This window comes from Heliangelus exortis, chromosome 1, assembly GCF_036169615.1.
Source record: "Heliangelus exortis chromosome 1, bHelExo1.hap1, whole genome shotgun sequence".
Taxonomy (NCBI): Eukaryota; Metazoa; Chordata; class Aves; order Apodiformes; family Trochilidae; genus Heliangelus; species Heliangelus exortis.
In genome coordinates, this window is record NC_092422.1 from 181,649,164 (window position 1) to 181,676,343 (window position 27,180).

The 27,180-nt window shown below is 33.9% G+C and overlaps 1 protein-coding gene across 2 annotated transcripts in view; it reads right to left on the bottom strand.

Moving 5' to 3' along the window:
• The window catches only part of TBC1D22A (TBC1 domain family member 22A), a 162,356-nt gene that overhangs the window by 114,532 nt on the left and 20,644 nt on the right, over positions 1-27,180 (bottom strand). For both annotated transcript variants that reach the window (XM_071733834.1, XM_071733833.1), the window contains exons 5-8: positions 23,869-23,939; positions 19,062-19,190; positions 18,082-18,144; positions 10,523-10,637 (exon numbers count right to left, since the gene is read on the bottom strand). In XM_071733834.1, the coding sequence (XP_071589935.1) occupies positions 10,523-10,637; positions 18,082-18,144; positions 19,062-19,190; positions 23,869-23,939 (378 nt within the window). The remainder of the gene's footprint in view (positions 1-10,522; positions 10,638-18,081; positions 18,145-19,061; positions 19,191-23,868; positions 23,940-27,180) is intronic.

Here is a 27,180-nt window from a genome sequence, read left to right on the forward strand (position 1 = left end):
TTAAATATTTGTCTTATTTATCAAATGAAAACTCACAAGAAAAATTTTCAACCCAACTCTCATCTTGAGTGATATTTGATACCTTGCCCACAGAAATAAGTTGAATGTATAATACAGAACTATAAAACAAAAACCAGCATTATCTGAAAATAGTTTGAATAATCAAAAAATGCCATTAATATCTAAACTGTAAATAAAAGAAATACAACAATCCTACTAAAATTTAGTAAAGTCTACTTCACTTTTCAAAAATAGAAAGCAGGCTCTTTCAAATTACATAGTGACAATTACAGAAGCTCTGCAAAACTTTAGTAGACAAATACAACTATGACAGCTTTGCTTTCTCCCTTGTCATCCAAACTTTAATTTATACTGATAACTGGAATATGAAATAGAATTTTTAAATCAAATGGAAATATGTTTACTTCTTTTTCAACAGGTTTGTGGGTTTGTCTTTTTTTCCTTCTATGTGTTTAATGACTTAAAACACAGTGTTTCAGTTTCGGAAGATGAATTTTGACACCGCTAGAAATTCTAACATACAAAATCGCATATAATTTTACATCAAAATGACAGACTCTCAAATAGACTCCATGTTGTTTGTTTGTTTTTTCCAAAGAAAAATATACTTTATGTACTATGAGGGGTTGAAGACAACATAAAAGCTTAAAAAAGTCTGAACGAATAATACACCTTAAAATTTCAGGGCTTGAGTTTTTTCTTATTTAAACAGAAACTGATAAGACACTATGAGCAATTAATACCATTACTCAAAATATTAAACTTCTCTCAGATAGAGAACTAAAAATAACAGGCAATTAAGCAATTGGATATACTTATGAGGATAATCTTAATGTCTCTTTTCATTTCTGACAGTAATTGTTAACTGCAGCCAGAGAAATCTAACTTTAATTAGGCTTATTCCACTTCAAATAGATAGGAACTTTTTTTTAAAGTATCTCAAAGAAATGAAACTGAGGGTACATCCTACTTCCTCAACTAACACAGCCTTAAAATTTAAATATCCAGCACTATTACTATTACACATCTGTAATCAAACTGCAGATATTTTATCACAGCCCACACTATTAAAACATGCAATATGTGCCAGTTCTGAGAATAAGAATTTTGATTTTGCTGTGTTGATAACAATGGATTTTCAATAATACAATTTTGTTTCAATGGAGGTCATTAATATGACCAGAGTTATGTTCTCCATCCCATCAGAATAATAAAGCTTCAAACATTTTCATTATAAAGATCTACTGAAGTACTTTAAATAAAAGATTATAGAAAATGTGACAGAAGTAACAGTAAAAACCAGTTCTACATATGATATGCAAAGACAGGCAGCAAAACTTAGGAAGCTTTCCCTAAGAGGTATTTTCAGGGGGACTATGTAAGTTTGTGTCTCAACTCTATTTTTTTTCTAAATTAGCCTTGAAGCTGAAACCCAGAAAGCATTCTTTATATACATTTTTATCAGTTATCACAATCATTGATACAAAACTTGTTCAATCAGTCTCAAATCTTTCTCCAAAAAGTCTACTGGATGCAACCATGAATCCAAAGCTGCAGATGAACTCTTTCAATTATCTGAGAAATCTAACAGTATATTGAAAAAAGTGAAATCAAAAATGAAATACAGTTAGAGGACTGATTTTGTGAACAGTGTTGTATATTATGATCATGGCTATTCAAGGCAGTGCTAGAAAACAAAAATACTGAAAAAGCAGGTTGCAATACCCTACATCTGTCTGTTGAGATGCTTTTATAAGTGCTCCCTAACTTGCTAAACTAAGTGGAATTCACAAAGCAGTCTTAAGAGCTACTTGGCACTGAAGAGAGCTCTTGCTTCTCCATTATTCCTTACTATGCTCCTATCCCCACATCAGCACTGTTGTTCATCTCTGATTCACGAGTTAAGAGTAGAAAGTTAAACTTTTCCTTTTATTAAGGGGCTACTTTCCTGCCAGTTCAAGTAAGCTGATCCACTGTGAAAGAAAAAAAGCTAATTCTGACCAAAGAGAGAAGACAAGAATGCACATTGGGGGTTGGTAAAGAGAAAGCAGAGCTACCCATTTTGACTGCACAATGCCCTGATTTAGCAGTGTGATCTAGGCACACGGCAAGCAAACCCTTTTCTGTCCAGCTAAACCTGATTTTGAAATACTCAAATACAGTTAACTGTCCACTGTTAAGTTTAAAGAGAAGTGAAAGGCAGCTAGAACAGGCAGGGTACACTGACCTCTTGAAACAGCAAATGGCATCTGGAAGCAGATTAATTCTACAGCACATAAGAATCTAGTTCACACAGTTCCAAGCCCTTACTGGACATTAAATATACTGAGTAAAATATACTATCACACAACTAGCTGTGTGCTCAGCTGCTCATTAGTAATCTTCTCAAGGTCACTGCACACCAAGAAATGCCAGAAGTACTAATTATGTTGGTAGAATCAGCTAAAAACCCACTAATAAAGAAGTAAATAACCTTATTTTGACCAAAGCAGACTAAGTGAGAAATTATGCAGACACACTCGCTCATATATTTGATAGCAAGTGCCAGTACTGACACCTAGTAGGCTAAGCAACTATATTTAAAAAATTAGGAATAAACTCTATTACTAACAAGCCACACACAAAGTGCATATCTGGATGTACTTCAACTACGTTCATTAGGGCTTTTACTATTATAACTACATGAAAAAATAGTCTTTAATTGAAACAGTTATATAACCCTAAACCAGAACTAAGTGCTCACTACAGGATTAGTCAAGCTTCAACTAAAAATTAGTATTCCAACAAGTGATGCTGATATATTGCTTTTTTCCAAATAAATAATTAACATAAATATCCAGACACAAAAATATCAAAACATTAAAGGTGATTCATAGGGCACTGGCCCCCTATTTATCGATTCTCTTCATTCCACAAGTCCTACAAGTATATTTGCCTTCCTTCTAAGCATGAGTTGTCCTCTTAATATTATCTACAATTTTCTTACAGTTGTTGCAGTGCCTCCAAATACACTACTTTATTAAATGACCCTTGACACAGCAATATATGATGGCAAGAACTGCTAGATGACAAATAATTCAAACAATTCACTTCAAGTTATTTTCACATGGATTCTCCTCCTTGATTAAAGTGAATAGACAGATGTAAAATAGTCAGATTTCTTTGCCCAATTAGGCCTGAAAAACTGTATTATATATTAATAGAGAAAACTGCTCAGACATTGTGAATGGTTCATTTTTCTTTAGTGAGACATACATAAAATGTCTTTACTGAGACATACAAAAAATGAACAATTTAAAAATACAATCTAGCCAAGTGCTTCAGAAGAGTGCTAATGGCTTTTAAAGCACTAAATTTTAGATCTATATTATCTCCTTTGATGCAATGTAATCTATGTGGAAGAAACAGGGGGGGTGGTTTCATTACATCTCAAAAATATTTAAACTATAAAAAAAATTAAAAAAACCAAACAACCACCACCTTCTGAATTACAGAAGGATATGCATGTATCTTAAAGTGATTACAAGTTATCAGAATACACTGATTCTTCACAGTGATCAACAACAAAAGCACTATAAACAGAGTCTAAAAACTGCATGTCTTAAAAATGCAGTAATTAGTACTTTCCACACAGAAAGAATGGTTGTGTTCCAACTGAGGAATCTGATAGGTGGTACAAAACAGAAGATGTAAGGACGAGAAGAGACCTATAAAAAGGTTTCAGACAGCTCCTAAATAAAGCAGAATATTTCAAATCATAGGAAACATGATAAAATATGATTTGACTCCAAGAAGTTTACTTAACAATGAGTTAGGAAACACCCTAAGACTCAGCACCTATTACTTCTAGTTTCGTGTACACTGCAGTCAAGACCAGCACTGTTACACAGCATGGAATACTGGTACAGATGTACCAAGTCTCAGCACTGTGGATAAGTACAACACAGATCTCTGCTTACTCTTGGACCTTCTTGATCTTTTCCATGGTGCAAAGAATGAACCATCATAAGTAAAATCAAATTCAAGTACTGCTTATCTTACTCACAGTCCTCCCTCTCTTCAGCTACTTCACATCACTTTCAAAACACTTTCACTGGACAAAAGACACACCAACAAGGTGAGAGTGGGGGAACATAATCCTAGAAATTGAGAAGGGGAGTGGTGATTATCTCAAAGCAAACTAAGATGATGCTGAAAATTTTCTGCATTATGTCAAGCTTCTGTATGTGTATGTGTGCATATACTAAGCATTTCATAAGTGAAAGGAAATCATGCTTCAAAGAGAACCTGAGGTAACTCAAAAGTTTCAGATGGCTCAGTGGGCCATGTATGTTGCAGATCTTTCACAGAGGAAAGCATATGATGTTTTCTGGATTTATGCAGAAGATGGAATTGGGGTTTCAGTATTTTCAAGACTTTAATTCAGAAGAGCTCCTTCATTCCTTCCTCAACCAAATCACATGGATAAAAATATTCCATTCAATTATCAAATATTTCACAGAAAATTGTTCATATTTATGAGTTTGTCAGCTTCACTGATGAGTATTACTGTGAAAAGTCACAGAAATTTTCAAGCAGCATTGAATTATATACCCTTTGTACATGTAAACTACATTTTGGGTGATTTGCATTATAGGAGAAAAAAATCAAAGCAATCAAATGCAATTTGTGGTATTTAAGTTACATACGACAGAAGAGTTAACTTATTTTGAATAGCTTTTAGTGCAAGGTTTACAATGGTTTTTAAAAATACAGAAATATTTTAAAAATTCTTTTATAACTTGCAAGAAAGTGTTAAAATGTCGGTTTTGCTTTGTGTCAGAGCTTTTATGCAAATTGTATTTGTGTAAGTTTCATAAATCATCTGAAACATGGGTAAATAAAACCATTTTAATACTGTATTTTTTAAAAACATGCACATATTTAAGCAGAGAAAACCACTGAAACAGCAGAACTTTGTAACAGAGTGTAAGGCAAAAATTATCCAAAAAGTTCAAGAGCATACAACTATAAATAAAATCTCTTGATCTATCAAACTGAAGAAAACCTTCATAATTCCTGAGCACTCTGTCCCGGGAGGTTTTCCAGTACTGCATTCCTAGTAAACCAGAGGACAGCAAGGTTGATTCTATCAGTCTGCAAACACATGAAGGGCCTGAGAGTGGGAGAAGCATCCCCCCCACAATTACAAGACATTGTTCAAATTCTGTTTTATCACAGCAATTTGTCATTCTTTTAGTTTTATTCAGTCTTTTCTAAGCAGAATAACTACAAATCTGTTGTGTCTCCACTTTATCTCCTCAAAACCTCAATGCATGAGGCCTATTCATAAATCTCCAAAGACTACTGAGTTCGTGGAACTCATTATCTCAGATTATTTTACATACTACAGCAATCAAGGTTTCAGCATGGTCTTGTAAAGGAAATAAAGCACATTAAACAAAATTTTACCTTCTAACACTTTAAATATGTGAAGAACCCTAATTTTGAATTTTGAACAGATTCACTTATTGCATAAAAATTGGCACTATTTCCAGAAAAAAAAAATCTCTGCTAAATTGAAATCTTTTCATACTTTATAAACAAACAGGAAATTTGTATATGAGGAATTACCTCATATACCACCATGACACAATGCTCTGAAAACATCAGTCCACTCATACTATGAAAATAAACATTTTAGATACAGCATTCAACAAACTATGGAAAAACAAATTTACCAGCTTTAAAATTAATTATTCACAGTAAATATGTTGAAAGAAAGGAAAGAAGGCAATAACCAGTATGAAATCCCATTTTAAGGGCCAGAAGACTTCCTGTGACACATCAGAGAGAATGGAAAAGGAAGGCAAGAAAGGGAGCTATAGAGAGACAATTGCTTTTCCAGGACCAAATAACCTTGATGTTCTCATAGTAATACTAAATCCCATCCCGATACCATTAGGATTAGGGCCTGGAAGAATTATTCCATAAAGTCATGGCAATATCAATTTAAAAACACTAGAGAAGAGAAACTGCATTTAATGCCTTCTACAAAAGGATTTAAGATCACAAGATAAATACTTACAAGGGTAAGACCCATCTTTCCAAAGTTCTCAGTTTATGAGTTCTTGTAAGCATCCTCAAATAGTCTCAAGCTCTGCTATTGCAAGAAGATTGCAGACAGTATCTCAATCGCCATTCCACTCTTCAGCAGCCTTATTTTTCTTGACATTCTTTATCCGACATAAAATGACGAAGTGCTATGAGAGTGTTCATTTTCTGCCCTTGACTTTCTACCACCTCCTAATATTCTCTTGATCCGATATTGCCAGCAGTCTCAGAGACATTTCACAGAGCCATTCCACTTAGCAATGACCTGATAAGCATCCTCACTATGGTGGCATTTCACTTAAGCTTTCATCTCTCTGGATGGTGAATAAATCCTGGTGCTCTCTCTGGTTCCCAATATATACATAAGGGCCAGTGAATTACTGAAATGCAGATGTAGTACTGAAATGTCAGATGTACAGTTGACTCCAAGAGCAAGAAACCACAATGTAGATCAACCAAAACTCAGAGTAACAGGAAGTTACATAGAGAATGTATAAACTTATGCAGCAATTTGAAGTAGGACTGGCAATCCAGTGGAAAATTTCTTTTTTCACATCAAGTCAGCAATGAGCAGTCACGTATTTTATTAACAAAAACACCTCTGAAATTGCTTCCACATGGACAATATTCATTTCAACACAAACTAATAGGCAACAAAGACATTAAGTTTTCAGGAATACTACCCTGACATATTTAACATTTGTTCTTACAATGGATATTAGAACATTGCTATGTCATGTGTGAGGTTGGAAGTAAGCACAAAATAGCTTTCCCGTACCACTGGTGTTTGACATTCCAAAGAAGCTGTTGTATTATGGCAAAATAAACTTATAGATACTTTTAATGGGAAAAATATATTAATATGACATACACAACCACCTGGTATAAGAAACCTAAGGTTTAAATTACTCCTAATTTAGACTAGAAATCCTGTATTCCAGCAGGGACTAGCACCTAACCCTTCTGAAGTATCTTTAATTGCAGTTGTGCAACTCCTGGCTTGGTTTGACAACCAAGTTTTATCTTGCTGAAAACGTTACAGTATTCTGCTTTAACTTCAGAGTGAGAAAGTAATAAGACATTAGCAAATTACATTTTTATCATACTTACACTGCTGGAAAGGCTGAAAGAATGTTCCCAACATTTACATATTCAATTCCTACCTTCATTTATTCAACCTATTCTAAATATGTGAACCTATGTGCTAAAACTAGGGGCTTCAATACCTATTAAAACACCTTTCACTTCAGTTGTTATAAAATGTCTTAGAACCCTTTTTTTTTCTGGCAATCGGTTTTGAATGCAAAAAAATGTTACCAAGCTATTTATACATACATATTATTTGTATCTTCAAAAGTTCTTTAACAACATTTTACTAAATAGTTTTTGGATATCATCAGCAGAGCAGAAAAACACCCATCACTAGAAGGAATATCAAATATTTATTAGCAAGACTAAGGACTAAAGGCCCTCTCAAATGCCTTAAAGACAAAATAAACATGCCTTTCCTCACACCAAAATATTTGACATAACTGCAACCGAGTATAAACATTATCAGGATATAGCATCAGATTACCTATTATCAGACCTACTATCAATGGCATTCTTAGTAATAATTCATTGTAGTGTGTTGATCTCTTCTCCCAAGTTGCAAGTGGTAAAACAAGTGGAAATGGCCTCAAGTTTTACCAGAGGAGGTTTAGATTGGTTATAAGGAAAAATTCCTTCTCCAAAAGGGTTGTCAGGCACTGACACGGGCTGCCTGACACTGACACCCCCTCCATGGAAGCATTCAAGGCCAAAGCAACCTGGTCTCGTGGGACGCACATGCCCCATGCAGGGGGTTGGAACTACATAGTCCTTATGGCCTCTTCCCACCAAGCCATTCTATGATTCTATGATTAACAGCTGGACTTGATGATCTTAAAGGTCTTTTCCAACTAAAATGATGCTATGACTATCTGATTAATCTTTAATAATGCTTTAGGACCTCTTTTTTTAGTTTCAGAAAGAACCTAAATAAATCACTTTCAGTCACTTTATCACTTTCAATAGCACGAATTAGGATCCAAGTTACTCAGAACTGCAACACAGAAGTTTTTATTGAGAAAAATACCAATACTTACAAGAAAGCAATAACTAAAGCAACTTAAGGTATAAAACGAACATTCACTTAAAATTAGAACTAGAAATCATGAAATCTAGAGTAAATAAAACCTAACATAAATACAGAGTATTACTAGAGTAAATATTAAATACACTGATAGCTTAAATATTTTTGCTAGAAAATTTCTGCATTAATGTAAATTAAGTACAATCCATAGTCTGAGTTTTCAATCCTTCTACAATTTTATTACAAACCTCAGGATTTTTGAGACTTACTTCATAAAGCTGATGTCCCCATTTCAAGTTCAGTAATATGCAAACTCATTTATTCAAACTCAAATGCACCACTCAGTGTAATGTGAATATATTAAGAAGATTCAAATAAAAAAGCTATTAAAGACCAATCTTAGAAAATTTTTATATGCCTATGAGAGAAAATAACAGTTGTTAGCACTTAGCCAGGTTCATAGTTCATTGAAGAAAATGCCTTCAATATTTTTCCTCCTGTATAGGTAACAGCTTTTAAATTTTGTTTTTGAATATAGTTATATAAGTTTCATACATTTTTAGTAGCCACAGCTCTTTTCCAGTTGTTATTTTTTGAGTTTTGTCTTTCTTCACTGGACACTTACTAGAATAGCTATGGTCTCTGATACAAAAATACAAACTGGCAAATACATTATCACCAGGGTCTCCAAAAGTAAATTGGTGGTAAAGACAAACTTATTTACCATATTAATTAAATGGTCTATTTAACATGGACTATGAATTCTCTAATCACATCTCATTTAAACTTATTTCAATTAACAACCCTAAAGTCTACTGGAGACCCTACTGTTCTAAGATCATTAAGAACATTTTCATTATCTGTCAAATGAAGGGCTAAAAGGCAGAAAACTCCAAGTACTCTCAGGAGTAGGCTTCTACCCTATTTAAGAGATGATCAGGGAGAAAGCAGCAGCAGTTTTCATTAGTTGCTTAGCAATGAAATGTCCCCCCACGAAACAAGGAACTAACAATGCAACAGAGGTGCTGCCATGCAAATGAGTGAATTGATAATTTATTACCCACTCAAGGATAATCTCTCCTTCATTAAATCTAATCAATCTGGATGAAGACACCAATGGGTATCTATCTTGCCTAAAGACAGTAGGAAGAATCCAGCATATACAGCTTCACTGATGTAGCCAAACAAGGTGTTGCTTAAGTTAACACCACAGAATCATGTATTCTGTATGTGTATGATAAATACAAATACAAGAGAAAACAATGTTAATTCAAGACAGATTAACATTGCCCTTTTTACTGCTTAATCTTGCCTTTTATATCTACAGTTATCTCCAAACTGCTACTGAATTATTTCTTGACTCTTAATGTTTATAAAGACTTAAATGCTAATCTATTAATTTAAAATATGAATTATGTTCTAGTAAGAGATGAGAATTTAATCAGTATCAGAGACTGCCAAAAAAAAAAAAAAAAGTTTTCAGGAGGTAAACTCAAGTACATGGCTCAAAATCAGGAGAAATACAGCTGTTTACACTGCTATTGTTACTACCACTGCAAGCCCCAGAAGAGCAGAGTCCTTAACTGGAGAAACTTGATAACTGCTGCCTTCATTTTTAAATTCTACCTCTATGTTGCCATTCTTTCAGCCACAGAGCAAGTTTAATAGGTTCTCTTTACTTTCATTTCTTCTCCAGTCATTAAAAAGGCTTCCTTTTTTTTACTGGGGTCTTTGTTTTGATATCAGGGGGGTTTTTTGTTGCTATTGACTGGTTTTGGTTTTATTAAACACCTGAATTTTTTTTAAGTACAACTGGAAGTTCTCACAAAAAGCATGAATTAGAAGATAGGGAGAGGCAGGGGGAGGGAGTAAGAGGGAGAATAAAACCACCCACGAAGAAAAGAGTATCAGGAGTGTCAAACACTTCTCAACTAGAAATCAAGATGAAACCAAATGCCAGATTGTGCTTCTTTCTCCTGGTTTCAGATCTGATAAAGAAGAGTACTCTATCTCCAGCTTCTTCAGAGGGTTTTGCTGGAGGGGGTATTGGTAAAATTGTATGCAATAAAAACCTGAAAGACTCCTAAATGTCACTGACCACTACACAAGATCTGACTGCTTCTTAGTATATTTTTGAAGGTAACTATACAGATTTATAATTATGAAAATTTAATAAGTAATTCATGTATCAAATTATGCTCTTATTAGCTAATCCAAATTGTTACTCAGATTAAAATGAAGACAATGTTTCAAACCCAATACCAATTCATAATTCAATGTTAAGACAAATCTTACCTATATATTCACAGATGAAGACTACAAAAAATGGAGTAACAAGGTCATTTATGCCCTGAACATATCCACTGGCTGGATGACGTATTGCCCAGATAAACAAAATTCTTTCAAAAATCTGAAAAAAATTAAAGAAACTATCAGATAATCTCAAATTATGAGCACATTTTAAACAAGATACTTGAAAATTATACAGAAAAATTTAATGTCAGAGTTAGTAGTATAAAACATGGATACAAAAGCATAAATGAATACTGGTATTCATAATTAACTTTGAGTGCTAAGTAAGCTTCTCAGTTCCTAAAAAGGAAGCATTTTCAGGGTTTAGTTCATGCTAAAGACAGCCTAGTACATAATTCAGTTACAGCAGTTACAACAAAGTATTTATTCACTGGAACTTTTCTAATAATATAAATTCCTCTTTCCTCAAGAGACAGAAATATTAAATCACCTTCCCGTGATTATTCACCTCTTTGAAAGAAGTATCTTATCAATTGAGTATTGTATTTATTCCTAAACAAGAGAAAGAAGTACTTCATATAGCTCAAATTTTTTAATAACACGCACATAAGAAGAGATTCTGTAATAGTTAAGGTTGCTGCAGTGTGGGGTTCTAGACTTCAGCAGCATGTATAATGGCTAATAGAAAATCTGAAAAAAATCAGAAAATGTAGAAATAAGCTGCCTGATGTACCACGTAACCTCACCCACTGAACTCTGTAAATTGTGCCTTGGTTAGCATCTGCAAAAGCTCCTATGGCTACAACATGTCTGATTGAGGAAAGAATATCATAACAAGAGTACACTGCAGGGAAATCACAGAACTCTCTGTGACAAACTCTCTCCTCTCAATTGCCTCCGAACCTGCTACATGTCTTCAAAATGCTGCAAATAAGCAAAGCGAAAGCTGCTAAATGTGCTTCTCCCTCATTACAAGTAGTCAAGCACATATAATCTTCTAAAGCCAAAGAAAATTTGCTCTTTCCCTTGACAGTCTCCCCAAGAAGTCAGAATACAGAGGCAGGAAAGCAGAGTAGAAAAAGGAGAGCTCAAATCAAAGGACTATGTCACTCTTAACAAGAACAGGAGAGACTCTGTAAAGAACCCAAGGAGACTGAGCAGTTTGCTCCAATCCCAGAAGTCAACAAATGCTCAGGTTTCAAGCAAGCCTATGAAAGACCTGCCCTGAAAGGACACAGTAAGTAGTTTAGTTTATGAAGCCTTTGTTACTCAACCTCAGTTCAAGTTTTTACTAGACTGACTACTTTAATTCCTTTTCATTTCCTCTTGCAGTGATTTTAAAGGAAAGGTCTAGGCACATATGATTTGTATCCAAGTGCTTGAGATCCCATCACAGGCTTCCACTGGAGCAATTTGAAAGTGAAACACATTTGCTCTGAAAACAAGTCCCAGATATCACCATCTACCCATCTCCCACAGGCTTTCTTGTGAATCAGCTGTCCTCAATCTCCAGGTTTTATGTTTCCCTGGCATGTTAAAAACCCAAAGAGCATAGGAGACTGTCAACAACAATAAATATGAAAAATTTTCATGAGCACTGAAACACAAGCCTTGATACAGCTCATGTCTGATCCACTAACAGCTATAATCAAGACTCAGTTATTGCTCAGTGTGATTTCAGTTTTTGGGGCAAAGATCAAGCAAAAAGGAAGCTATTCATTTAGTGAGGCTCCATAAGAGCCTCTTGTTTTTATTATCCAAAATCCTTATTTCTTTAGCTATTAATTCTTGGTGCTAGTCCTGTCACTTCATCTTTTTTAATATGCACTGAATATTAAACTGACAAAAAAATACCAACCTCTGCCCATTAAGCAACAGCCAGTGGAGTTCCATTGTTTGTCAAAAACTGCATAAAGACCTTAAGTCTACAGCTTGCTTTTACAATTAACACAGCTATACCTTTTTGTTGTTTAGGTACTGTATTTACTACTACTGGAAAACTGTAAATCTAAGTTAGCTCACAATCATCCTCTGCTTCTGCAGTTGCCATACCAGTTTCAGCAATATTACTTGCACACTATTATCAGTATTACCATTCTGTGTTTCACTTCAAATAAATGGCATGTTTAATATACTGAGAATACAAATAACTTTTGTGGAAACAAATATCAGACAAAGGTGACTAGAAAAGCCTATTTAAATAGCAATTGATGAATGTGGAATAGTGCTATGCACTAGGCTAAACAAAAAGCTCCTTGTGTAATGAGGTTGCAGAATATGCAAGTAGTGAAAAGCAAACGTACAAAAAAATAAAAGAGTAATTCAACAAGTATCAGCTAACAAAATAACCGTTACAGAAAACTATTAAAAGTCCTTTTCATTAAAGCATGTCTTAAGTCAAACAACTCCTAAAACTCAAACCACAAATCTTTCCCTTTCCTTAGGATCTGATAATAGTTTGCCTTGCAAATTGACATGGCTATGGATTTCAAATTACGTTTAAAATACAGGCATGAAAACTAAGATGGGGGGAAGTTACTTTGGTTGTGGGTTTGAGGGTTTGAAGAGGTTTTTTAAATATTACTGAGCAGCAAGGATCGCTCAACAATTGGTGTAACTGCTATAATTTCTCCAAATGCATCTAATCAGAAATTCAACAAATATGCACTGATGGAGTGCTTTCAGTTTCCTACCCATTTTCATAAAGTTTCATTTACTGTTCTGAATTGAAAAAAATGAGCACTGAAAACCTGAAAGGAAGATTGATTTAAGTTTCTATACAGCAGTCATCACTGTTTAAATAGGACTCATTAAAAAGGTCACTTCCCCAAAAGGTTTCCTTCTTAGTTTCCAAACGAGCAGCAGAAACTGGAATTACTTTCCTACTATGAACCACTGCATCTCATGAGATGTCATTAATAATCAATTATTTTCCTTTGAATTTACTCTCATTCATGATAACAGTAAGCACTATATTCATATACATAACGAGAAGAATCCATTAGCTTAAAATGCAGATTTTTAATTTCTTGTGGGTTTTGACACCTCAGAGGAATTCCAAAAAACCCTAAAACCTTTAATCATAAGAACTTTCTAAAATTTACTCTAAGTGAAGAAAAAAAAGTAGGGATATTTTTATGAACCATTTTTAAATCAAGTTTCCTTGAAATTACTTCTACATTATGTAAACATACACATAAAGCACAGTCATGTACTACCCATGTCAGCAAATTCAGTTAAAGATAAAACATAAATTAAGTTACAGATTATTCCCCATACCAGCTGATTAAATTTACTAAAACTACCTTAAAGACATCAGTCAAATAATTTTTGACTGAACTGTATGTAGGAAGATCTCCAGCACCTCTCCCTTCTCCTTGGAGGGCCACTATTTATTTATTCCCAGTCCTTAATTCCTCACTTTAACATTATTTTCTCCCCTTCAGGACTTACACAACTTCCAGAAAAAACAAACACTATAAGCTGTTTTTAAAAGGATCGTATAAGTAGTTATTTCCATACATCAGATTGAAAAAACCTTTTTTCTCAAGTGAAGCATTTCATTACAGAAATCAAATTCCAAGTTTAGATAGGAAATTAAACCAACTTTATTAACTGTAATAATTGTAACTCTGCCCTTTAGGGACAGAGGCTCAGATACCACCAAGGAAAGGAACACAAACCCCTTCATTTGGACACTGAAATCAGAAGACAATGTGAGGCTTATATATGTTATGTTTCTGGTTTTTCAGTAGCAGTTTCTTTCAGCTCTGTCACCTACAATCTCTTCACCTGATTCTAAGTAACATTTTTGCTAGTAGCAGTATTATTATTCTGTCTTCAACATCAAAAATTAGTAGGTACAAAAACCATAATATCCACAGTAAACATTTTGCACACTATGTCACCCTTTGAAACCCATCTTCAAATTTCCTTCTCTTGTTTATAGCTCCCCCCATCTTGACTTAAAAAAGGACAGGTGAATATTTTTCACCTGAGACCAGCAACACCTTTACTCCTTCAAGGAAAGGCAAGACCTCTCTCTGCACTGAGCCCCTGGAAGTAGGAAGGGACCCCAGTGAGGGCAGGGCTCAAAAACCATAGAGGGAAAGGAAGTTGGATGTTATGATACTTCAAGCATCATTTGCAACAGTCTTTTAAGATGACAAGAAGGAAGTTGGGTTTGGCTCTCTCAGATTAGACAAAGATCAGACACAGGGAAGCCCACCCATGTGTACAAGTCTACATACATAGTCAGGGGATCAGTGGAGCTCTAAAACACATCTAACATAGGAAGATTCTGCTGTTCTCTCAGGTTAAGGATACTGGCAGGTCAATAAAGATAAATTCAGTCACTATCACATTTTATAACTGAAATATCTCCTAGATTTCACCTTATCCTACTGACTGCTTTTTCCATTCTTATTCTTCTATACCTCGAAACAGCTACTGACACCCAAAAAATATTATTGAAATATACCTTTGTTTTATCCTCACTCTTTCATTTTGTTTTGTTTTTCTTCAGGGTTAATCAGATGTCACATCTCGCTCCTCTAAGCTTTGTCATTTTTCCACCCATTTCCTTACTATTCATTAGGGAAGAAAAAAGGGCTTAGAGCAGCAAAAGATGGATGGGCTAGAGTATGGACAGGGTTGGGTTTTTTTAACTTTGTTTGGGGGTGGAGGTGGTGGTGGGTTTTGGTCTCTTGTGGATTTTTTTTTTAATAAGCAAACAGCAGCACTCTAACTCTATAATGCCCTGACATTGATGAGAAATATGCCCATCTATTTATGTTGCTCAATTATGCTTGCTACATAGCTCAATTTACTAAACATTCAACCAAAAGACATGTAAGTATGACCAGCAAGCAGGGATATTAGGCTGCATGTAACAAACTAAATCAACCTAAGGAGTAATTCTGTGTTACTTGCAAGAGCAATTTCAGTTTCTAGAAGTGTGGATTTAAAATATGTTTATTGTAAGGCAGTGTTTAAGATGCACATATCCAATGAAGCATTAGAAAAATATACGCTTGGACAAGTTTAGCAAATAACTATAAGTTAAAACAATGCTGATTTTATGAGAAAAAACAGTATTTGCAAGCAGTACTTCAGTAAATCACATTAAATGTATATGCAACCTGAGCAATGTTGTTCTCTGCCAGAACACAATTAAAAAGGAAGAAGACCTATATAATTTCACATTTAATTATACCACAAAATTAACTGAAATTGCATTCCAGAGTCAAATGTTACTGAATAATACTCGATACTAAAGTTCTGTTGACATATCAGATTTTACTTAGCAAGAAGGTACTTAGAAGGTACTTAGACAAGGCCAGTTTGCTTTTTTTTTTTAATTACTCACAAGCAGTAACAACAGGAGTGTTTTATTCTCCTAGTTCTGAAATTGACTGTCAATGTTTTCATTAAACCAGCCTATTTTCAGATTATAGTACAGCTATAAATAAATAAATAAGTGAAGCTCTTAACTGTGAATACTTGTAAAAAATACTCTTGAAATTCCTAATTAAATTCTTTAAGTTAATCATTCAAGCAAAAAGGGACTGTAACTATCCTGTAATTCTAATTCTTTTCAGTATCTTATTATAGGATGCTTTCCCGAACATACTAAATATTTAACAAATACACACATTTCAAATGTTGGTAAACCTTGACCAGGTCTTCTCTAATTATTAAGACAAGTTTACTCTAACATGTCTAACTCTATTAAGAAAAAAAGCAGATATGCATGGTAAATAAAAAAACTGTATTTCTACAAACTATTACCAAGTTTGCATCTAACCTAAAGAAATGTATTAAACATCTCAAGATTAGTCATATAAATATAGTTTGCCTCATGCATAATCAAATAAATGACAGACAAAACTAGTCAAAAATCCTACAGGTTTCTATTTCTGACATTCTCATCATCTTATAAGTAACACTTCACTTCAAGATATTCTCCAAAGATTGTCTTCCTTAGTATAATTTTTATTAAACTTCTCAACTTTTCATCCAAAGTATTTGGCTAGAAAAAGGGACATTCAATATATTCTAGAGAAGGTATTTACCTGGAGTTTCCATTTTAAAATTGTTTTTGCAACATCCAGCTAATTTAGAAATAAATGCACCTCAGGAAACATTTTGTATTTTGCAATCTTCCTTTAAAAACAAGAATATAAATAAATACTCAAGTATTCAGTATTATCCTGGGGTATGTTCACCCAAACTAAGAACCTCAGTGACACAACTGTTGTATATCTGAGCCCCAGTAACATTCATTTCAAACACAGGTGATCTTCACTGAAGCCTTCAGTTTAACCATGCAAGGCAAGGAAGAAAAACCCCTATTCCTAAATGCCACTTCATGTTGAATACAAGTATATCTTTAGAATAATTTAAGGGACTATTGCAGATACAGTTCAAGAATTTTTTTTCTCTTGGAAGTATTTCATCTTCTTTCTGTAGCCATTTTTTCATGAAATAATATTCCCCTCCAATTTCATTTACTGGCTCATTCCTAGCTACAACACTGACACTGACTTTATTCATTTCTTGAGCAGTTTATTTCTGCTGGTATTGTTTCTCTTCTTGTCCATTTATTTTTCTAAGCTCAGTCTTTGATTTATCTCTAGAAAGGCCCAGATAAAACACCATGGTGCAGAAAGCAGATAGAAAGCAGTATTCTTATACCATTTTCATTCAAAACTTTAATAGGCTATTTCTTCAAATGTATTTCTCCAACACTTGTGGAGGGGTATTTACATTAAATAAAGAACTGAATAAGAGCTGAAAATCAAATGTAAGCTAGTTCTGCATTTGAACTGCTAGCATCATCTAATTAACTATCAGAAGATGTTCTCTGTAGGTCTGTAATGATACCAACAGAACCTACAAGGAAGCACATTTGAAGGTCTGACTAAAACCATGAGAAAGGAGAAGGATGCTTGAGATCATGTATACTATTTATTACCTATATACTTTACAAAGAGAAGTCATTGGGGGATTCAATTACCAAACACTATGTAGTTTGACTAACATATTTGTCATTAAATGATGTATCTCTACTGTGGTTGTAAAATAATTTAAATACCATACCCTACATATAAAACCTGCAAAGAAGCAAAAAATCAAATAAGGAAGACAAACCTGTAAGCTACAAATTTACCAAAAAGGCAACATGGCAGACTATGATTTTAACTTCAAGACCTTGAATTATTTTGACAGATACATAGAACCATGGGAACCATGCCCTGGATTACTTCAAAAAACACATTATGAACAAAATATATAAAAAGCAAAAGAGGAAAAAGAACCCTCAAAGGCACAAGAGTAAAGGAAAAAAATGACAGATTCCATGCAGGAGATTAATGAGATGCCTTTCCTTGTACTACTCACATTTACACAGTTATTCTCAGCCTGTATTAATATACCCTCATTTTTTTTTAGTTTTTTTAGGCAAGAAATTTTTTTTTTTTTATTTTTCTGAAGTCAAAATAGCAAGTGTTGTCAAAATAATTGATAACAAATCCTATGATATCAGATGAAGAAAAATATTTCTTCAAAAATTAAAATAATTCTTTAGGTATCATTCTTACCTCTGTTACTTTGGGCTGAAGTCTTAAAACTTCTGGACTCATGCGTGGGATATCTATATGGATCTAATTAGACAGAGAGAACCAACAGCACACTTTAAAAAACAAAATAGTTAAAACAAACCTGTGATTTTACAGTACTAGTTATAATCCCACTGTATCACTATTTCTGTAATAACATGGGTTTAATGTATTTCTAAATATGGCAAATCTTCCATTCATTGCTAATCTATCAATGAGGCAAAATAAAAAAAAAATAACAAACATACTTTGTTTCCATGTATTAAGAAACATATAACTTTTTGTTTGTTTACAAATATTGGAAATATCCATTGCCTCAAAGTAATTACAAGTTAATACACACTTCTGTAAAGTAATATTCAGTTGACACTATCATGTATACTTCGTGCTCTTATAAGTCAGATTTGAAGCTGAAGGAAGGATCTCACCTTCTTTGGTCCTAAGGAAGGCTAAAGTATGATTCCTTAGTCTATAGTAAAAACTTAGTCTCCATAGTAAAAACTATTCCTTTTAATATAAAACCTGAAGAAAAGTTATCTGCTTATCTGAGTGGGCAAGAAAGTTTGACAGATCTATGTTTGCTTCCCACAATACACAGTAGCAATTGTTAAGCAGTATGGGTATGGACCCTGTAAGAAACAGTCACTGTTGTACCACCCTCATTCCTCACTCATTCGAAGGAGGGTCTGAGCAGGAGAGGAAGAAACCCTACTATTCTTAAATAGAAAACCACTGCAACACCAAATAGCAGTGCCAGATGGCATGCTAAAAGCATTAAAGCTGACATTAAAAGAAATCCACTTTTTTGAATTTCAAACCAAAATATTTAATATTTTTGCTTCCGAAATGTAGAAAACCAACTGGTTACAGAGTTCTCTATCAACATTACAGAAATAGAGAAAAACAGTAGCAAACTTTAAAAAATGGTATGAAAATTGGTGAAAGTCACTTTAATAGGCTACCTGTCTATAGGTATCCTGGTGATTTTCATCATTTCTGGAATCGTAGTATTGTTCAACAAATGCAAAATACTCCTTGCGTTTCCTTTGTAAAGTGCTTTCTCTTCGGTCCACATTTGCAGGAAGATAGCCCTGAATAAAACAGTGAAAAGAATATTACTATTTTACTTACAGGAAGGATGCTGGGATTTGATTACTAGTGGTAAGAAAGCTTATGAATCAGCTTATGAAAGCTGATGCAGTAACATGTAAATGTACGTGGACGTGACTAATCCTTTAGTACTTCTAATCATTAAAATCAAGATTACATACAAATACCTTACTAAAGTAATTTGGGGGGTGGTTTTTTTTCATTTTTTTTTAAATTTCAAGTTTTTCCACCTATAAAAAGCACCTTTTTAGCAAGAATTCTAGTATTACGTTTACTGTAGCTACCAGTAAGACAAGAGTGCATGGACTTAAGCTCTGTCAGGAGAAGTTTAGGTTGGATATTATGAAAAAATTCTTTACGGAGAGGGTGATCAGGCACTGGAATGGGCTGCCCAGGGAGGTGGTGGATTCTACAACCCCAGAGGTTTTTAAAAAGAGACTGATGTGGCACTCAGTGCCATGGTCTGGTAACAACAGTGGTAGTGGATTATGGTTTAGACTTGATGATCTCAGAGGTCCTTTCCAACCTGGCTGATTCTGCGATTCCAAAGAGAAAAATTTAAATAAATGAGATAAATGTAATGTTGTATGACTTCATTAATTTATGCATTCTTATTGGAGCCATTTTATTAATTTTTTTTAAATTTCACAGTATCTCAGTTACCTTTAAATAGGAATTACATATATTAGCAAGTATGTTTAAATTATAGTTAAACTTATAGTAAAATGTGTATTTATTCAAAAGCTTTAAAAATATTCTAGATACTTTATTTCGCTGTCTCAGATGAGAAGGAAAAAAAATATTTCAAGCTTTCATTTCATCTCAACAGATTATTAAAACTTTCATCACAGTAAAAGACACAACTGCTCCAAGATGGGCTCCGAGATAAAAGAGCACTAGCTACACATTTCCTTAGTTGCCTCCCAAAACAAATTTATAAATATTAGCTTGTGTTCCAGAAGGTAAAGAGATTCTAAGGAAATCATGCCAGATATACAGGATTATACCTTGTTGCATTAAGTTTACAATATATCTGAATGGTTGAATAACAGCCATCACCATACTATGGCAATGTCAGAATTAAGGGGTTTTTAAGAAAAAGTCCTGATGACAAAAAAATCCTACACTAGAAGTGCTATACTTAATTTCACTTCACAGCCATAGCTCCAACAAGCAACTAAAAAAAATGCATTTAACCATGAAGCCAACTTTCTTATAAAGTCCTTAACACTTAAAGGGTCCAATTAAAAATTAAAGAGAAATTAAAATTTAGCATGCTAAAAATGCTAATTTTACAATAAAACTAAACACTTAGTATATAGGTTTCATTAGTCTCCTTCAAATATTTGACATGTCCCATTTTGGTAACTTCTATTTTGTTCAATATTTAGGGAAAAAAATACACACACACACACCCCCCTAGAGATTTTTGAAAATAAACCTTTCTTTAAACCATTTACAATGTTATTCCCATATATTTTAATTTCTTAGCTTAAGAAAGCAAGAGAAAAAGTACAAACCATATTACATAACAGATACCTGAAGAGATACTTCCTCTGGCAAAACCCTTAATTTACTGACTTGCGTCTGGTTCCAGGTACTTGAAATCGCACCAGCTTAACTTTGGCCTCCAGTCCCGGTCTGACATTTAATAACTGTCCCAGTGTTTTCTATTAGTTAAATATTGTATTCTACCTCCCATTTGTTCTCAACAGTTGGATTTTTTTTTTCCTCAAGGATACCTTTGTTCCATTAGAAAAGAATTCATTTGTGAGATCAAATGTGATTGTTCGAAGGACACCAATATTTTCTCAGCAAGTCGTTCTGCCATTGTTCTATTTCAAAGAACGAAGTAATCTTTCAGTTGGACATCTCTTGTTTCCTGTTCACTTTACAGATTAGATTTCATTTTTAAAAGTTGGAAAGACTTGCAACATATCATCGGGGAATAAATTGGTAGATAATTTAATCCATTTGTTCATTCATTTCCTCCAAAGGCTTTTACAACCACTTCCTTAGTGCTGTTATTCAAAAGAGAAGTGAGCCTGAATAGCTCTGCTTCTTGTTTAGGTACTCTATAACTAAATTTTTTGCAGTATTTTAAAAATAAATAATGTAATTTTTTATTTTATATGCTGATACCTGAACACATGCATTGAGTATTACTTGGATTTTCATATGCTTTCACTTTGAAAAGCTGTATTCAAACACATTGTTACTAACAGCTCAGGAGACTACCTAATAAAAATCTCAACTCTTCCTTTTTTAAAATCGTATTTTAAAAATTCCAACTTCAGTGCTGAAGTTAGAAGTCACCTGCCTCAAATACTACCAATTGTACTCCCACTCCCCTAATAAGTCATAATTTCAGATTTCTAAGTAGGACTTCTGAATAACTAAAAACCAAACACATCCAGTTATGATCAAGCTCTAAACTATACCTTGGGTTCCGTAATTTGGCAGCTGATCTTTAACCAGAACAGTTTTGCTTTGGTACACTTATTTCCCCATAGCTCCATGTGTCTATTATAGCACAAAAGATAATCATATTACACTCTCTAACCTGAGACGTACATTAGCAGTAGGTAAAATATTTTAACAACCAATGCAACAAAATTTAATTACCTTTAGAAAGAATAATTATGGAATTTATGACCACAAACACTCAGAGCACTTTATATTCCTCACTGAGGAAAGATGATGAAAAAAGCTGCTGTCTCACAACACAGAAATGCAGCGATTATTGAATGACTCCTCTTTGGGCTTACAAAATGTATTTGGTGAAAGGAAAAAAAACAAAACCCACAACACTCCAGAAGTCTCTTACTCAAAATCAAATCTTAATTCTAACAGTAAAAACAAAATAACAGACAGTTTCTTTGCAGAGGTATGGCAAGACAAAGGTAAGAATCAAATTGGAATGGATCCTGAACAGTAGTGATTAAAACAACAGAGCAAGGCTCTACTATTAGGAATTTCTCTCAGCCGGGAATGTCAGGAATACAAAACTAAAATCAGCCTATGGAATCAATCTGAAACTCATGGGTAGCCTCTGCTCCAACTTTAAGGTGAGAAAATCACTGCATTTAGCTTCTGAACGTTTCCAATTCTCTAAACCTCAGTGTGTGACCTTTGATTCAGAACTTAACCTACTCTTATGCTTTAGCTTACTGTGTTTCAAAGTCAATTTTGAGTTAGCTATACTTTGAGTGTTTTAAAACAGGTATTCCAAACTTCAAGGCTGGGGGGCGGTGAAGAAATCATTACCAAAATCCCAAAGAAACTACTTTGGACACAAAACTAAAATAAATTGCCTACTGTATGTTTGATTTGAATTACAGTAGGATATTTTAATTTCTACCATTAAGAAGCTGCATTTACATTTAGCATTAGAAGGAACTAAACTGCAAATTTAGTAGAACTCATCAGCAAGAGAGACTCTTTCAGTCACTGGAAATCAGTCTCAATCTGAAGTAAATACTTCACATGCCCTGTTGAAGTATTCTATAAAAAGCAAAGCTATTTAAGTCTACTCTCTGAAAAAATCAGTAGTGTTAAACTGTTGTGCGTGTAACTCAGAATTTTAAACAGTTCTTAAATGCATGAAGATTTGCTGATTAAGTGTCTTTCACAGCCTCTAGAGAGTAGACAGTATGAGATTTTTGCTTCTTTTTAATACAAATATCTTCACAAATTCTCCCAAACAGATGCAGGCAAACTGCTCAAACGCAAAGCCTTTACACCATAAGTATTACAGCTGTAAAGACTGGCATGAAAAATAATTCTCTGATGAATACACTGTATTTTTGCAGAATTAAGTACTTTTTAAATACAGTGCAAGCACTAAGATTAAAAAAAATCCAGTTCTGTAACACCAAGCCCCATGAATCCCAGATCTGTCTCTGAGGCCCAACTGAAACACTTCCATGTGCTCCTCCATGGCACCTCAGTCACACTACCTCCAACCTACTGCCATCGAAAGATCTTCTGTCCACTGGCCAAAGTTCAGGAGAACAGTTTAGCCAGAAAAAACTTCAGGCTACAAAAAAGTGATTAGCTTTTCAACTAGGTTGTCTCCCTGAGCTGACTCACATCTCTGACACCAGGGGAGTCAATGCCACAACATAATTGACCACTGTCTTAAATGACTGTAAGAAAAAGGGCCAGAAAACCCACAGGAACACATCACATCTTTTCCTCAGTACAGTGTTAATCCCTTCTTGTAGTTACTTTAATATGAAGTCAGAATGAAGTCTTTTGTAGGAGGCCAACAGGCTTTGTTTGCTCTACTGTGTGGCTATTTTGAAGGAAACTTTAAGAATGTATTTATTTGTCCTTAAACTCTCCACCATTCCATCAAAATTTGTTGAAAGAGGCCACTTTTTATCACATAGGCCTCTCTTTTAGAAAAAGCCAAGCTGAAAAATAAGGATGTATGGGTGACACAATCTACTACTTCTCACTCCCCTCCTTCCAGTTTGACAAATTAATCTTGAAATCAAGAAAAAAAAAATCTTAATTTTCATTACAATACAGAAAAATGACACGATGTTTTCAATTACCACAGATGGATTACAATTCAAGCAAGATTATTTGCAATGCTTGAAAAAAATTTTACTACTAAATGCAAACTAACAAAGATAAAAAAATACAACTTACTGAAAGCAGCTTCCATGCAATTGGACGAACCTGTTTGGGAATGCCAGACCAACTCAACTTCCGTAATTCTTCTGTTAAAATAGGAGTATTTAATGAGAACTAATAAAACTATTACCAGTAAATATATACATATATATACACACACACACACACATATGAAAACACATTTATATGTAAATATATATATATATTTTAAAATTATCAAAAAGTTGTTTACAACGATGTCTTCTTGTAAAGCTGAAAGAAATCACAATTATACAGCAATTCTAAGGAATTAATACAACACTGTCCATAGGGATACCTATGATAACAGGTATAGAGTATGGTAAGGTAACTTTCTGGAGTATTTTCAGCGTTCCCTTTTAATACCCACTTTTTATTAACATGAAAGTGACACTCAGACTTATTGTATCACATACTTACAAAGATCCTAATTAAAAATCAGCTCTACAGATCTATTATTTTCTGTCTGAATGCTGGAATTTAAACCCATGCCCTATTCTTATTCTTTACATTGTAGTCCTTTCTCTTGAAAGCTGCTTATCAGATACCATACCCAGCTAAACCAACCTGTGAACCTTCACACATTTCTTGTGAAAAAAATTTTACCATGTGAAAGCAAAATTAAAAAAAAAAAAAATAGAAAAATCATGGAAAATCTAAAGACAAAAGATCTTAAAATCCCACAATCGCTTTGGCTGGAAAAGACTTTTAACATCATCATGTCCAACCATTAAACTAATGCTGCCAACTCCACTATTAAACCATGTCCCTAAACACCAGATCTACACCTCAGAGATGGTGACTTGCTCACTTCCCTGGACAGCGGGCTCAAGTGCTTGACAAACCTTTTAGTAAACAATTTTTTCCCAGTATCCAAATATAAACCTCCCCTGGCACAACTTGAGGCCATTTCCTCATGTTCTATTCCTTTTTGCTTCAGAAAAAAGAGACCAACCCTCACCTCTCTACAACCTCCTTTCAGGAACAATCCCAGTTCCCTCCTTAGACTTGAATTCCAGACATTCCACCAGCTTTGTTGCCCTTCTCTGGGCACTTTGGATGCTTAACAGTCTCACTAAGAAATAATATTTTCATGAGATATTATTCACAGCTCTTTCTCTTCTCACTCTGAATAGAAAACCTGGGTTAAAACTTCACAAATTTAAACTATCAACCTGCTAAAGAATACAAAACAGCTAAATTCTACACTTTACTTTGTATTTAGTTATTCCAATTAATAACGTGTATTTTTTCATTAACTATGTATATTCCAGCAAATTTTCTCTTATCACGTGCCTCTATCTTCCAAATCTACACTTCAACTAAAACATTCTGTCCACCTACCCATCCTCTAAGAAAACAAAGAAGAAAGTCATGGTAAGAACTTTGACTTTAGCCATTTATAGATGCATATTCTCTCCATTTCTTAAGACAAGGACTCCTATTGGTGACATTTGTCTTCAAACTCACATGCCCACCCTCCTACTTCTTTGAATGAAACGTGCACCTGTAATATCAACAAATGCAAACCACCATGTTAGGTTTCTTATGACAGAGAAATTATTTCTAGAGACATTCACACCTATTTTTAACTAGGAATGAAAACATGATCCACTGAAACCACAGGGTTTTTTAAGCATATATGATGTACACCAAGGAAAAGGAATCTCATTTTTAAAGTTTAGTGATGCTAAATAATTAATGAAAAAAAAAATCTAAATTAGAAATCAAAGTTTCTCAAAGAAGTATTAACTTAAGCAAATAAAAGGCACTAGTAACCTGGTAGTTGCAGTATAAAGTTACCTGATCATTAAGATGCCCTATTTTAACTTCAGATGCATGCTAGCAAAAAGATACTTGCCAAAACCACTTTGCCTTAAAATAAGATGACAGCCTTAATATGAAGTTAAATATATCACAGAAGAAAAAAACAAAAAACCACCAAAAAAAAAAAACCCCAAAAAAACCCAAACCAAAAAAAACCCAAAAAAAAACCAAAAAAAAAACAAAACAACCAAAAAAAACCCAAACACCACCTTGGATAAATTCATACTTCATTCTCTTTTTCCTACAGAAAACAGAGAGAGTAAATTGGCAGGAGGCAGGAATGAAAGACTGCTAGAGTCATAGGTAGATGAGTGGTTTTAGGGTGATCACTTCAAACCAACCATGGCTATTCCAGACACTCAGTACTGCATATACACATTTAACAAGTCATGTTTTCCCTCTCACTCTGAGCAGCAACAGAAGCAGCACTGATATCTCACTTAGAACAGTGAGGCTATGTCAGGAAAATCCAAGCAAAACGGTGACCAAATGCTGCATTAGCATCAAAACACAGTAGAAACTCAGAAAAGCTGAGAAAAATAAACAAGATATGAATAGTCCATCATATCAAAGTGAATGTGTCTATTACGTCTTGAACCTAGTCTAAAGAAAAAGGATGACTTTCCTATAATACCAATGAAACTGTCTTACATCTATAAGCTTTAAAATACTATCAAATATGACAAAAATAAGTTTCATTAATAGAAGCTTTTTTCTAACATTTTTTTCAGTATTTCAAACCCCTGAAAAAAAATACACTAAGACACAGAGAAAAAAAATTTAGGAAAAAAACTTAACATGTTCTTGACATACAATCATAGGGTTTTCTATAGCTTTGCTTTTAAATAAGCTAATTTAGATCTTTCCTATAGAAGAAGAAATACAAAGATGTCAAGGTAACACCTTGCTAAAGCAAGAGTACAGAAAATAACCTTGACTTATTTATATCAGTACAAATTATATCTCGATATATAGTATGTGTATGTGTATGTGTACCAAAAGAGCAGAATATCTAACCATGTAGGCACATCATATAGAGTACAACCAAAGGTAAGATAAATTCAGTCATATACCTTGGGCAATCCAAAGACTAGAATACCAAAATAAAAAGGAAAAAATTAAAAACACTTATCTGATTTCCAGCAAACAAAAGACTCCTCAGCCTTGTGTTTCCTTGTACTTGTAGCCTAATCACTATTGTATGTCAATGACAACATAAGATTAAGTATGCTACAGTTAGTAACATAACTGCACTCGCTGCAACTGATTACATTTTATTTTCATTTTTACTCACAAATCCATCACTATCCAACACAACAATACAGCAAGTATTCTTTGCAAAAACATTGTAATGCCAGTCCTTCCCCTCACTCTTTAAAAATTAGCATAGGCAGTTTACTGTCTGCTCTTTAGTCTGAAAATAAAAGCAAACACTATCAGGCAGAAACAAATATCGGTTCATTTTACTGGTCCATACTCCAA